A 12,541-nucleotide genomic window follows, 5' to 3' on the forward strand; every position below is an offset into this window, starting at 1 on the left:
CTAGTGTTGGTCTAGGCTCACTGGTCTGACTCGGTGTTCAGTCTGGCATCACTTGGAATTCTCTGAGTCTTACACTGGGCTTTCAGGTCCATGTCCCGGTGCATCATCCAGAGAAGTGAAATAGGATCAGATCTGGTATTTATCAGTATGGTCAATTGTAGATGGTCTTAATAGTCTTACAAAGCAATTGCCAGGTCAGCAGTTCAGCTGGACCATCCCTAGCATGGTTACCAGGCCTTGTGGGGCTCACTTGGATACCCAAGGTGTGGATAACATTGAACAGATGTGAAGAGGCGTATTTTAGTCATTTACCACCTCCACACACTGCGTATAGCCCATTGGTGAAGGCCCACAGAGTCAGGACAGCATTACAGTCCAAAATCATTCTCTGGGCGATTCACTGGGTGATTGGGCAATCACCCAGTGCATCACCCAGAGCCTGTTTGAAGCGTGACCAGGCCTGGTTTCTTGGATTTTTCTGCATGGGTAGCCATGAGGTCGATCTGGAATGAATGTAGGTTGGTTATGGACCTCATGTGGAGTGGAATCCAATGGTTCTCATGGTTCATGGCTTGGTTCCTCCATTTGGAAGCCAGGAGCTGTCCAGACAGCTCAGAGAATAGCAGCCCAGGCTGTGTTCCAACTCAAAGCCATGATTTAGGCTGCATGCAAGGGAAGATTTACGTGTAAATCTATGGTAGGGAGTTGTTCCTATATAGATCCAAGCAAGGATCAACTTACATGCAAGGATCCATGCCCACACTGCCTGTTCTGGGTGCAACTGGGCAATGCATTCTGGCACAGAGACTGATCTCAGTCTCAGCAGTAAAATAGCATTTGAATCATGTTATATAGCTCAGATCTTACATGCAACAGGTTTGCATATCAGGATGAGACATCCCGAGGCAGTTCCAAGGTGCGCTGGGCTTTCTTTAGCCAGATGCACCCTCTCAGAGCTGGGAACCACAAGAGAATTCAGAGAGCAGCAGCATATGGGGATGAAGATCAGTTTACCCGAGATGGATGGGCTGCAGAGACTATGTGCAGGGTGGTAGCACAGTGATCCACCTCCCTTTCCTCCTCTTCTCCTTCTCCTCTTCTTCCTTTCTCTCCTTTCTTCCTCGCTTTCTCTCCTTTCTCTCCCTCCACGATTTGAACAGTGTAAGAAGTTCTATTTTGGGCTGGGGCTTGCCTATTTATAGGCCATCCATAACTAAGGCTTGTTTGGCTACCAGCCTTCCACTTCCAGAATGCATTTTTAAACTGATTCTGGGCCATTCTGGCAACTCAGGTGGGGTCCACATGGTACCAGGGGTAGGTAATGGTTCCTAAAATTCCCATCTACCCCTAAAGGGTGTTCATGGACTGTATAGATGGTCTCCACATGTTTGGAGTCCAAAATACACCATTCAGCCACTCTAGGCGATTCACTGGGTGATTGGGCCAATCGCCCAGTGCATCACCCAGAGAATACAGCAAAGCTGTATAAGCTCTGTGCTTGCACAGGTGCTTGGACCAGGGCTTGGGCTTTGCATCAACACCCCACCCAGGGTTTAATACACATCTTTATAGGTGTGGGCCCCACATTTATGGATAGGAGAGAGAATATTTGGGGTTTATGCAGTACATTATACTGTGGGCAGTGCAATTGCATGGGGCTGCAATCCATCTTCTAGCAGGTATGTAGGAAGACATCCTCGGAGGTTCAACTAGTGGAGTGATGCTCCACAGTGTGTTTGGGTGACTGGTCAGAGGTCCCTGTCCTTCATTCAAAATTCCCAGCTAGTTAGGGGTAGGCTTGACATTAAATGATAGTGCCACTGGAACAAAATCACTCCACCAACAGAAGCAGCAGCGGCAGATGAGGCAGGAGCACCATGGTCAAGGTAGTAGAGTCCATCTTTTTCACACCCTCCACCAATCTTCTTCCTCGTGTGAAGATCCTGAAAAACACAACAAGAAGGAGAGAAAGTCATAGAACAATGTAAAGTATTAGTTATTTGACTAACAGAAAGAAGATTCAATGGTAACTGAGGAACGTGTAACATAGAGGAGAGACTCAAGGAGGAAGTGGGAGAGACAGTACCATGCCCAAAAATAGGGGTAGAAGAACCATTTGCAGGGATAATGGGAGATGATGAATGTGTAGGTGAATAAGTGGTAAATAAAGATGACTCACCAGTCATATGAGTAGAAACCCCAGAGGTAATAATCCAAGATGGAATAATAGTGGTAATAAGAGCAGGTGTACCTGCATGACCTAGAGTAGCAGAAGAAGAAGAGGGCCCGATGGATGTAAGATTGGATGCCTCTAAGTGTTGTAAACACTGTATTATCTGGGAGAGATCATCACGGTGAGGAGCTGTGGTAGAACCACTACCTGGTAAGGAAACCTATGGAGAATCACTATGGGCAGCACCATCACTACCCCCTTCAGATGTTGCATGATTGGCAGACTGAGTTGCCCAATCTGGCTTACCATGCTTGTCCTAACAAAAATAAACAGTGTGTCTAGTTTTCCCATAATGAGTCCACTTTTGAAAAGGTATATCACCTAACTGACCACCACCACCACCACTACCACCACATCCTCCCTCGAAGCTATGTCCACGACCACGACCAGCCACAAAGGCAGAATTCTCCTTGGGAGAAGAGTCAGATTTCCCAAGAGAAGTGATACGTTGTAGGTAAGAGAATGTATCAGCAAGAGTAGGGACAGTTTCTCCAGCAAGAATATGTCCCTTGATAGACTTCAAATCAGAATCAAGCCTAGCCAGAAATTTAGATACAAAAAATTCATTCCTCTGTGCTTTTAATTTGTCAATATCAATGGTGAGAGGCTGAAAAACATTTAATTCCTCATCAAGGTCTTTAAAGATGCTATAGTAGTAGTAGTAGTAGTAGTAGTAGCAGTCTTGGAGAGGTTTGTTGGACTGCTAGAGCTGAAAGAGTTTCTCATATACGTTATAGACTCGATTCATGTTTATGTCCTGTGAATAGGTATCCTTCAAATCATCCCACACACCCTTAGCAGTGTTGTGAAACATCACATTTGCAGCAATCTCTGGTTCCATGTGGGCGATCAAGTTGGGCCCAAAGCCCATTAACATTTTACATCTCCCACTCGCCCACATAGGCCGCATAAATTTAATTATGCATTCAAGTTTCTCTCATTCCGCATTATCCTCCATACAGATAATGGGGCATGCGACCTGTCAAGATGGTACAAGGTAGGAGTACTATATCAAACTTCCATCTAACCAACATAGTACATCATTCTCAAAAGTCTCGAAATACCCCAAACGATCCACTTACACCCGATCTAACACTCTCGACCCCTCATGATGAGCAGTGTTAATCCTTGGTATGTAATGTACTCATGATTGCGTCGATCATAAATACGATGCGTCGTCCGGGCAATGAGTTACATAACAAAGGTGTAACGTCCCATGGTTTTCCCTGAGCCCCTCATGTCAATTCAAATATCCCCAATAGCTTTCCCAATCGCTTCCCGCTGGACCGCATCATCCATGGTCCTAAGGAGAACGTCAAAGTAGCATCATTGGATGTCTTTTTTATGACATTGTCTCAGGTAATAAGGGTATTGTGGGATTAATATAATCCACGTGGCTCACACAATGACGAAGCAGGGATCCATTCGGTCACTCTCACAATCGGTCATCATGAGCACATGCAGTATGATATGCATGCTATGGCGTAACTCCCACTAGGGTGGGCATGTCACTCGCAATAAATAAACGCCATACAAATCTTAGTCTAGTCGCTACTCTAAGCGCCTAACCTGAGTCTCTAGCGCAGTCACCCTCATAGTTTCTGCCTAGAACCTCACATCTGGCTTCTAATAGGCTACTTGGAAGTGTGGTGTCTTCCAAGTTGGACCAAGTAAAGGTCTCATCTTAACTCTAACTATGGCGCCATAGAGTACACATGCTCATGGGCTCATCTCGCTCGCTACACCCCAGCGCCGAGGCGAATCACCCGTGTGAGTGGGTCGATTCTAAGCCTGGTGACATCTTTACAAACAATGAATGTATACACACAAGATTACTCAAACAATTATATGTTCATCAATAAATGTAAGAGAAATGCAGATAAATGTCCATCACTAACAAAGTGTTCTCAAAGCAGATACATATTAGATCCGCCTGAGTCCCAAGTTCCTAACGTGAACTAGGAAAACATCTCTGGCAATGGGCTTTGTCAATGGATCAGCCAACATATTGCTAGTGGAGATATGCTGCAGAACAACTTCACCTCGCGCTATCATGTCTCGAATGTAGTGATACTGTATGTCAATGTGTTTGGCTCTACCATGGAACTTGGGGTCCTTCACAAATGCAAGCGCTACTGTGCTATCACAGTGTATAAGCACAGTGTCGTCTGAGTGAGCAGAAATGCTCAGTCTTTGCAAGAACCTCCTGAGCCAAACTGCCTCCTGTACTGCTGCCAAACATGCGACGTACTCCAACTCCATCGTGGACAGGGCGATGCAGGTCTATTTCTTGCTACTCTAAGTGATAGCCCCGCCTCCCAGGATAAACACATACCCTGAAGTGAACTTGCGCTCGTCTCTATCACTAGCCCAATCAGCATCATTGTAGCCTCTCAGTCTCAAGTCTGAACCATTGAAAGTGAGCGAGAGGTATGCAATGCCACGTATGTATCGAAGTATCCTCTTTATTGCCTACCAATGAGCTGGCCCTGGGTTACTCTAGTAACGGCTCACCATGCCAATGGCAAAGCAAATATCTGGACGCGTGCACATCATCGCATACATCAGACTGCCTACTGCCACTGCATAGGATATTTTGGATATTTGGTTTCTCTCTTCATCACTCTTAGGGCATTGGTCTAGGCTCAAAGTGCATGCCTTGTCCATTGGAGTGTCAATGGGTTTCGAGTTGCTCATATGGAACCGCTCTGGGACTCTCTTTATGTAATTCTCTTGAGACAAAGTAAGAAGTCTCCTAGTGCGATCCCTCACAATCTTCACGCCCAACACAAAGTTGGCCTCACCCATGTCCTTCATCTCAAAAGTAGAGGACAGTCACTCTTTAGTGGCGACAATCATTCCAATGCCATTCCCAGCCAATTAGATTTCGTCAACATACAATGATAGGATAAGAAACCCCACCTTGGACCATTTAACATACACAAAGTGGTCCTATTCAATCATGTCAAAACCCGCAGTGGTAATGGCATGGTGAAATCTAATGTACCACTGCCTGGACGATTGCTTAAGGCCATAGATGGAACGTTTGAGATGGCATACTTTGCGCTCATGTCCCTTCTTCTCAAAGCCCATAGGCTGAGCCATAAAGATCTCCTCGTCCAGTTTTCCATTGAGAAAAGTAGTTTTAACGTCCATTTGGTAGAGCTCCAAATCCAACTTTATGACAATGGCTAGAATGAGGCGTATTAAGGCCATTCTCACCACAGGGGAGAACGTCTTATCATAGTCTATACCCTCCTTTTGGGTATATCCCTTTGCCATAAGACGTATACTTGTCAATTGATCTATCTACCTTTCACTTGACCTTCAGGACCCACTTGTTCCCGATGGCCTTGCGCCCAGGTGGAAGATCAACTAACTCCCAGACTTGGTTCTTACTAATAGAACTCAACTCATCTTCCATAGTAGCTTGCCACATTTCCTTTGCTAGAGAAGAGAGCGCTTCACTCACTAAGGCTGGCTCATCCTCATCCCTTGGGGCATAGACGAGGGCAGCGTCCCCTGTAATCTCAAAATGACGTCGAGGAACATGTCCACGTGCGCTCTTACATACAGAGGGTTCTTGACCTGCAAGTTGTTCACTTTCATTAGGTAGCACACTCCCACTAGGCTGATGATTACTCTCACCCTCTCTGGAGATCTCTTGATGAATGTTTAATTCCTCACCCTCGCCAAGAGTAGGTGAGACGCTTTCATCAGTCTCTATCTCAAAAAGATCAAGGTCTCTGTCAGCGTCACTGATGCTAGGGAAATCGATCTCAAGAAAATCCACATCGTGGGACTCACTCTCTGTCATTCCTCCATCTTGATGTTCACCGTACACTACATAGCTTTTCGAAGTATCAGAATATCTTATAAAGATACTCTTTTTAGCTCTAGGGCCAAGTTTCCCAAACTTATGAGAGGTACTATGAACATATCCTGCACATCCCCATGGTTGCATATGCCCCAAAGTGGGCTTTGCGCCTTTCCATAATTCATAGGGAGTGGAGGAAACTAACTGTGATGGCATGCGGTTAAGGACGTAGGCAACGGTCAACATAGCATCCCCCCAGAAGGATATTGGGAGGTTAGCCTGCGCCATCATCGATCTAACCATATCTAAAAGCATCCTATTCCTCTGCTCTCCTACACCATTTTGCTGTGGAGTGTGGGGAATAGTCAGCTGCCTAGTGATTCCTTTTTCCTCACACATCTCTTTAAATTGATCGGACAAATACTCGCGTCCTTAGTTAGTGTGCAGAGTTTTTAACCTCTTGCCTTGCTGATTCTCAACCTCTGCTACAAAGCGTTTGAAGCAATCTAGTGCTTCGTAGTGGTGAGCGATCAGATACACATAACCATATCGTGAATAATCATAGATAAAGGTGAGAAAATAGGAAGCACCATGACGTGCCTTCACGTTCATAGGTCTGCAGATGTCCAAATAGACAAGCTCTAGGGTTTGGGTTGCCCGTTTAACCTTTTCAAAAGTCTTTCGGTGGGCCTTACCTGCTAAACAGGCCTCACATGTCGGTAGGTTGACTTTAGCGAGTGAGCCAAGAAGGCCTTCTCAAGCTAGCCATCTCATCCTATCTCGACCTATGTGTCCTAGTCTAGCATGCCAAGTAATTGAATCAGGACTAGTATTAGAATCAACTACAAAAGATGAAGAGGAAACAATAGGAATTATCAAATCTAATTTAATAAAATCATTCTCAACCCTACAATGTCCAAAACTACTACCATCCAATCGTATCTCAAAAGAGTCACCATAAAAAATAAAGGAATATCCTAAAGTCAATAATGCAGTAACTGAAAGTAGATTATGCTGGATTTCTGGTGCGTATAGCACATCATGAAGTAACAAGATGCGCCCAGTGCGTAAGGTGAGCTGGTAGGTACCAACTCCTCAAACTGCTTTACTAGTGCCATTCCCCATGTATATACTTTGGGCGCCATCTGAAATCTTTCTATAATCTACGAATCCTCTTCGATCTCGCGTTATGTGTCTTATTGCACCTGTATCCACAATCCAATCAAATTGGGTTTGGATAACCAAAACATGTGTACATACAAAAATATAAGGAGAGAGAGGCAGAAATGGTACCTGCTTCGCTTTAGTGCAGTCACGAGCGAAGTGCCCCATCTTCTGGCAGTTATAGCACTTGACCTTGGTGATATCTTTCTTTTCACCTCGCTTGCCACGTCGATGCTTGGTGGTCTTACGCCTAGTTGGCGTAACTTTCTGAGCTTGATCCTGATTCCCAATGGTCCTTTATCTCTTGTGCTTAGACCCATTCTTGCGCTGCCCTGCTTGGACGACAAGGGCATGTGATTGGGTATCCTCTGGGCATTCTGCCTCTAGTTCCACATGAGCAGCAATGTCATTAAATGTCTTGACAGTGTCGTTATATGTCAGAACTATTTTCATCTATCCCCAGGAATCAGGCAACGTCTTGATGACGGCCTGTACTTGCTGCTCATCGGTAAGGTGTACCCCAACATCAGTCAATTTTTGGATCATGTCTTTCACGACCCTGAGGTGTTCAACCATAGTGTGCTTGGGGTCCTTACGGTACATCTCAAACTTCAAGGTCATGGATGTACCACCTTACCTAGTCCCACATGGACTTGGCAGTCTCGCACTTCTCATACTGACCGATAAGATCATCATGCATCGTGCTTAACATAAGAAAGCACGCACTACGATCTCTCTTAAACCAATTATCGTAAGCCTCTTTTTCTTGACAGTGACGTGCGGTAGTACCCACTTCGGAGGGGCCATCTCAGTGGTCAGGAGGTCCAGGTAATCTTGCTCATTAAGCAAGAACTTGGCCTTTCGGTGCCATATGTCATAGTTGATGCCATCCAACTTGTTGCCTTGGTTAAGGTCAGCAACAACACTTTTCGAGGTCATCCCTACAATGCGCAAGGGAGGACATTTAGTATACATCTATAAATCCACAAATTTGTTCAAGAAATCCTAACTAAAATTAATGGTACCCTTCCCCACACGGTGAGACCAAAAACTTCACTAAGCTGGTAATCAAATCTCACAATGTGTGGGTCTAGGGGCGTATAATTTTAACTGATTTCGAACAAATGTAGGAGAAAAAACAAGAATCTCCTAACCACAGTTTAATGCTCCATACACACGGGTGCGCAAGGGACTCACACAGAGAGCCAAATTTGGTACTTGAAGTGATATGCCGAGTCGGTGTGGGGTTGTGATACGCAGTGCAGTAGCTCCCATTACATGGCTTCTCAAAAAATATTAAAATTACAACCGGCTCTTTACATTCAAGATCTTACTATAAACTACCGGCGAGCACTGCACTTTGTATCATTTCCAGACACTAACTCTAACGCACATCTATCCAAATAAACACATCACTTGACAAGTACCAAATCCATCTCATGAGAAATAAATAATAAAACACATGATTGCATGAGATGGGGTGTTTGACAGCGATACCCTAATGGTAGGGTCAAACAGGGCTGTACCGCAATGGGGGGAATCACATGTTTCTTTATTAACAAAGTGACCTTGGGCGATCTCCAATACACATGAGAAAAATATGGGATGGTTTGGGGCAACACCCTATCTCCTATTTTTCTCCTATGGATCTCAGAAAATGATTTCTCACTAATAGGGGGTGCACATGACATAAATAAAATACCCCCAAAAATGAGAAACCCTATAGGGGAGATCCCCCAAAAATTTGTTGGGAGTCACAAGAACAAATCACCAATACATGATATTCTAAACATACATGATTTATTTAATAAAGAAACCGCATAAATAACGATATCATTGACAAATCCCAATAATGCATGTATAACAAATCAAAGCATATGCATATAGTTGTAACTAGCCAAAACCATATCACATATATTTTGTTATAACCAAAAAACCCAAAATCATGCATATATTTCCATTATACCAATCATATATGCAATCTGATTTATAACAAAAATAAAAAACAAACCATATAAAACAGTAGGTTTTTTTCTTTCTTTTTTCTCTTCTTCTTTTTATTATCCATGGGCAGGCCACCATTCGGCTGCCAAAGATTGCCCCTTTTTTTTTTTTGTGGGAAAACATTAAAAAACAAAAAAAAGTTCACCATGGGCAGGCCACGATGAGGCTGCCAAAGATTGCCTTTAAAAACAAAAACAAGGTTCACCATTGGCAGGCCACCATGCGGCTGCCATCTTTCTTGTTTTTTTTTTTATATGTTGGATTCGTTGTTTTTTCTTCTTTTTTTTCCTCTTCCTCTTCACTTATTGCATCGGCTGCTGCCCCCTTTTATCATTTTTTTTTTTTTTTTTTGTAAACAATCTACTACCAGGAAAAAAACACAGCCAGGGAACGTTTGCAGCGGCCGTGCTTAGCCACTGCCGAGCATGGCCGCTGTCCATAATGTTTTTTTTTTTTTTTTAAATAAAAAAAAACTTGTTGCAAGAAAAAATAGCCTGGCTTCAGCGCGCCTTGCACATGGTAGCAACAGTAGCCATGCGCTGCTGCTACGCCGTGCGCCAAGGCTACTGCCAAGGAGGGTCGATCGATAGCCGAAGGAGAAGAGAAAAAAAAATACTGCGAACAACAAGCCCTAATTGGCTCTGATGCCACTGTTAGCAAATGAGCATTCCATTAATCACAGAGGTTTAGGGATTACCTGAACCGAATGGAATCGCAGCGGAAGGGATGATCGAATGCGGCTTGTAGTTATAAGCAGATCACGGTCACGAACAATCTCGAAAGGTTTCTCTACGAAGAAGAACTCCACACCACAAAACCCTAGGCAACGATGAAAACCCTAGGAAACGCAGAACTTGAAAGAGAGGGAGAGATCTAATTGTGTTCCTCCCTTAGGGTTTGAGCCAAATAACATATTTATAGGCTAAACCCCTAGGGCTCTCCCACTTATCCGATTTCCTCTGGGATTCTTAACCAAAGTTAAAATGTTAAACTTAATACGGACCGTTGGATTCCTCCAGGACATTTGTCATCTTCACAAGGTGGAATTGGGGATGAGAACCCGTGGAGATAAAAATCCCTCATGTTTCAAACAAGCGTCATTTAGCAAGGTAACGAACGCAGGCACCGTTGGATATCAAACCGCAGTGTTGGAGGGAGTAGCGCTGTGGCGGGCCGCGGGACAGACTCGATCCATCCCCAAGGCCCCCAATTTTCTCTGCCCTCCCTCTCGCGCCCATAACCCTCTCTCTCTCTATTAGCGGGCGGATAGCGAGTTAAAAGACTTCAGAGTAGCAACATAAACACAGATCAGACACTCCCCCTCTCAAGCAGGAGACTATCTTTTGCCTACACCTCTCTCTCTGTGTCCCCTCCCTTTCTTTTTCGAGGGCTTTCGCTCTCGAGAAAGAAAGCCTTATTCAAGCTCTGGTTATCCTTAACATTCACTCGTCCCTCTTATCCTACGCCCACATCTTGCAGCGCTCGCAGTAGCATCCCCATGTGTTCGTACATTCGGTTCTTCTTCCTCAAATGTATGGTTCTAATCCCTAATACCCTTTTCCTTATATTTCTTTCCTTCGTCACCACCCAATCCCCCCCCCCCCCCATCGTCTCCATTTCATTCCGATTTCTTATTTTTCAGTTCTAGTGAGAAGATCCCTTCTTGTTTTTTTTTTTTTTTTCCATTTTAAAACTCGGCATTTTTACGTTTTAATGATTTAAATGCAATTATAGTCCTAATAAATTTAGTGATGTTAGTGATTTTAGTCTTAAATAATGGCAAAAGGTTTTCTGCACTGCTGGCAGTTAAAAATGATTACTGTTTTCCGTAACGGTAGTTTGTTAGTGATGTTCATGGAGTAGAGATTTTCTGCAGGAATTGTGATCACAGGATGCGCTATCGGCTGTGCCCCGGAGTTCCCATTACAGAGAAGTAGCTCAAAAGTTGTAGTTCGTAGTTGGAATCCTTTATTCACTTTTAGAATTTAGTTTTTCCCCCTTCCAATTCGGTTCAGTTAGTGGTTTCCTTGATTTAAAAGTTCAGTGCAGTTGAACTGCAGTGAGATGGTTCATGTAATTGCTGAAGGTCTAAACTTTCTTATGTCCGAGGATACTTTGGTGCAGGAATCTGGGGTCAAGGATTCCATTCGATGGCGTGGACGGAGACTGGTGGTGGTAATGGCAGAGAGAGAGACACCACTGATGATAATGACTTGTTGAAAGGAGAACGTCCTTCTACTGATAAGATTTGTTCTCCATTATCTCTCTCTCCGGTACAGAAAAAGTTGGAAGGGAAGGATGCTTTGTCTTATGCCAACATCCTTCGCTCCAGGAATAAGTTTGTGGATGCTCTCGCTATCTATGAAAGTGTCTTGGCTCAGAATAGTGGGAATGTTGAAGCTCACATGGGCAAGGGAATCTGCCTTCAGATGCAGAACATGGGTAGTCTTGCTTTTGAAAGTTTCACAGAAGCAATTAGGCTGGACCCACAAAATGCAGGTGCTCTCACTCATTGTGGTATTCTGTACAAAGATGAAGGTCGCTTGCTGGAGGCTGCTGAGGTATGGCACCATAATGGGCTTCTTATATTATTGTTGTAACCCATTTAGCTTTTTGAGTGAGGTATTTTGTTATATCATTGATATGGTGCCAGCTTCGCAATTGGTTCTGTTGTCTCTTTCTCATTGTTGCCAGCTACGCAATTGTTTCTGTTGTCTCTTTCTCATTGTCTAAATGCCATCATGTTGATTTTTCTCACCGCTTGAGTAATGTTTGGGATGGAAAACTCACCCTTCGGAAAATATTACTAAGCAAAATTCATGCGTAAGAAGTGCTCCTGGGACACCTTAGCAGACCTTGCATGATACATGGGAGTGTCAGTCTAGCTTTCTTAATTGGTTGGAAGATAGACTGAGGTAGAGATGGGGTGGTTTCCTTACGAGGGTTGGTAGAGAAAGATATAGAACCCAAGGATTGTGATTTGTTTCAGTGAACTCCAAAAATGCAGTAGCTTATGAGTTTCATACTCATTTTTTTTTCAATTCCTTAAAACAAAAAATGCAAAAAGTGGTTTGAACATTGTGGTGGAGGTGGAAAGCCAGCTCCATTTTATTTGGATACAGATGATGGGCTTTGCAATTTATTTTACTAAAATGTCATTTTAGCACTGATTCTTGTAATCGAGTAGAATACCATTCTTTGATACGAGATTACAAGGTGGATTATAAGAGACTACCAGACAATGGTTTTTGTTTTTTTCCTTCATGTTGTAATAGTTATTAACCTTTATTATACACTGATTTTAGACTTATACTTGCAAGAAA

General features: G+C 43.6%; 1 protein-coding gene across 4 annotated transcripts in view; it reads left to right on the forward strand.

Annotated features, from left to right (window-relative positions):
• The first annotated feature begins 10,501 nt into the window (after positions 1-10,501).
• Positions 10,502-12,541, forward strand: part of LOC122651975 (probable UDP-N-acetylglucosamine--peptide N-acetylglucosaminyltransferase SPINDLY) — a 105,022-nt gene continuing 102,982 nt past the window's right edge. For 2 of the 4 annotated variants that reach the window (XM_043845575.1, XM_043845572.1), the window contains exons 1-3: positions 10,502-10,750; positions 11,095-11,207; positions 11,343-11,779. In XM_043845575.1, the coding sequence (XP_043701510.1) occupies positions 11,369-11,779 (411 nt within the window). In that variant the 5' untranslated portion in view covers positions 10,502-10,750; positions 11,095-11,207; positions 11,343-11,368. The remainder of the gene's footprint in view (positions 10,751-11,094; positions 11,208-11,342; positions 11,780-12,541) is intronic. The other 2 variants (XM_043845574.1, XM_043845573.1) reach the window with 2 other exon arrangements.

Source organism: Telopea speciosissima, chromosome 2, assembly GCF_018873765.1.
Source record: "Telopea speciosissima isolate NSW1024214 ecotype Mountain lineage chromosome 2, Tspe_v1, whole genome shotgun sequence".
NCBI lineage: Eukaryota > Viridiplantae > Streptophyta > Magnoliopsida > Proteales > Proteaceae > Telopea > Telopea speciosissima.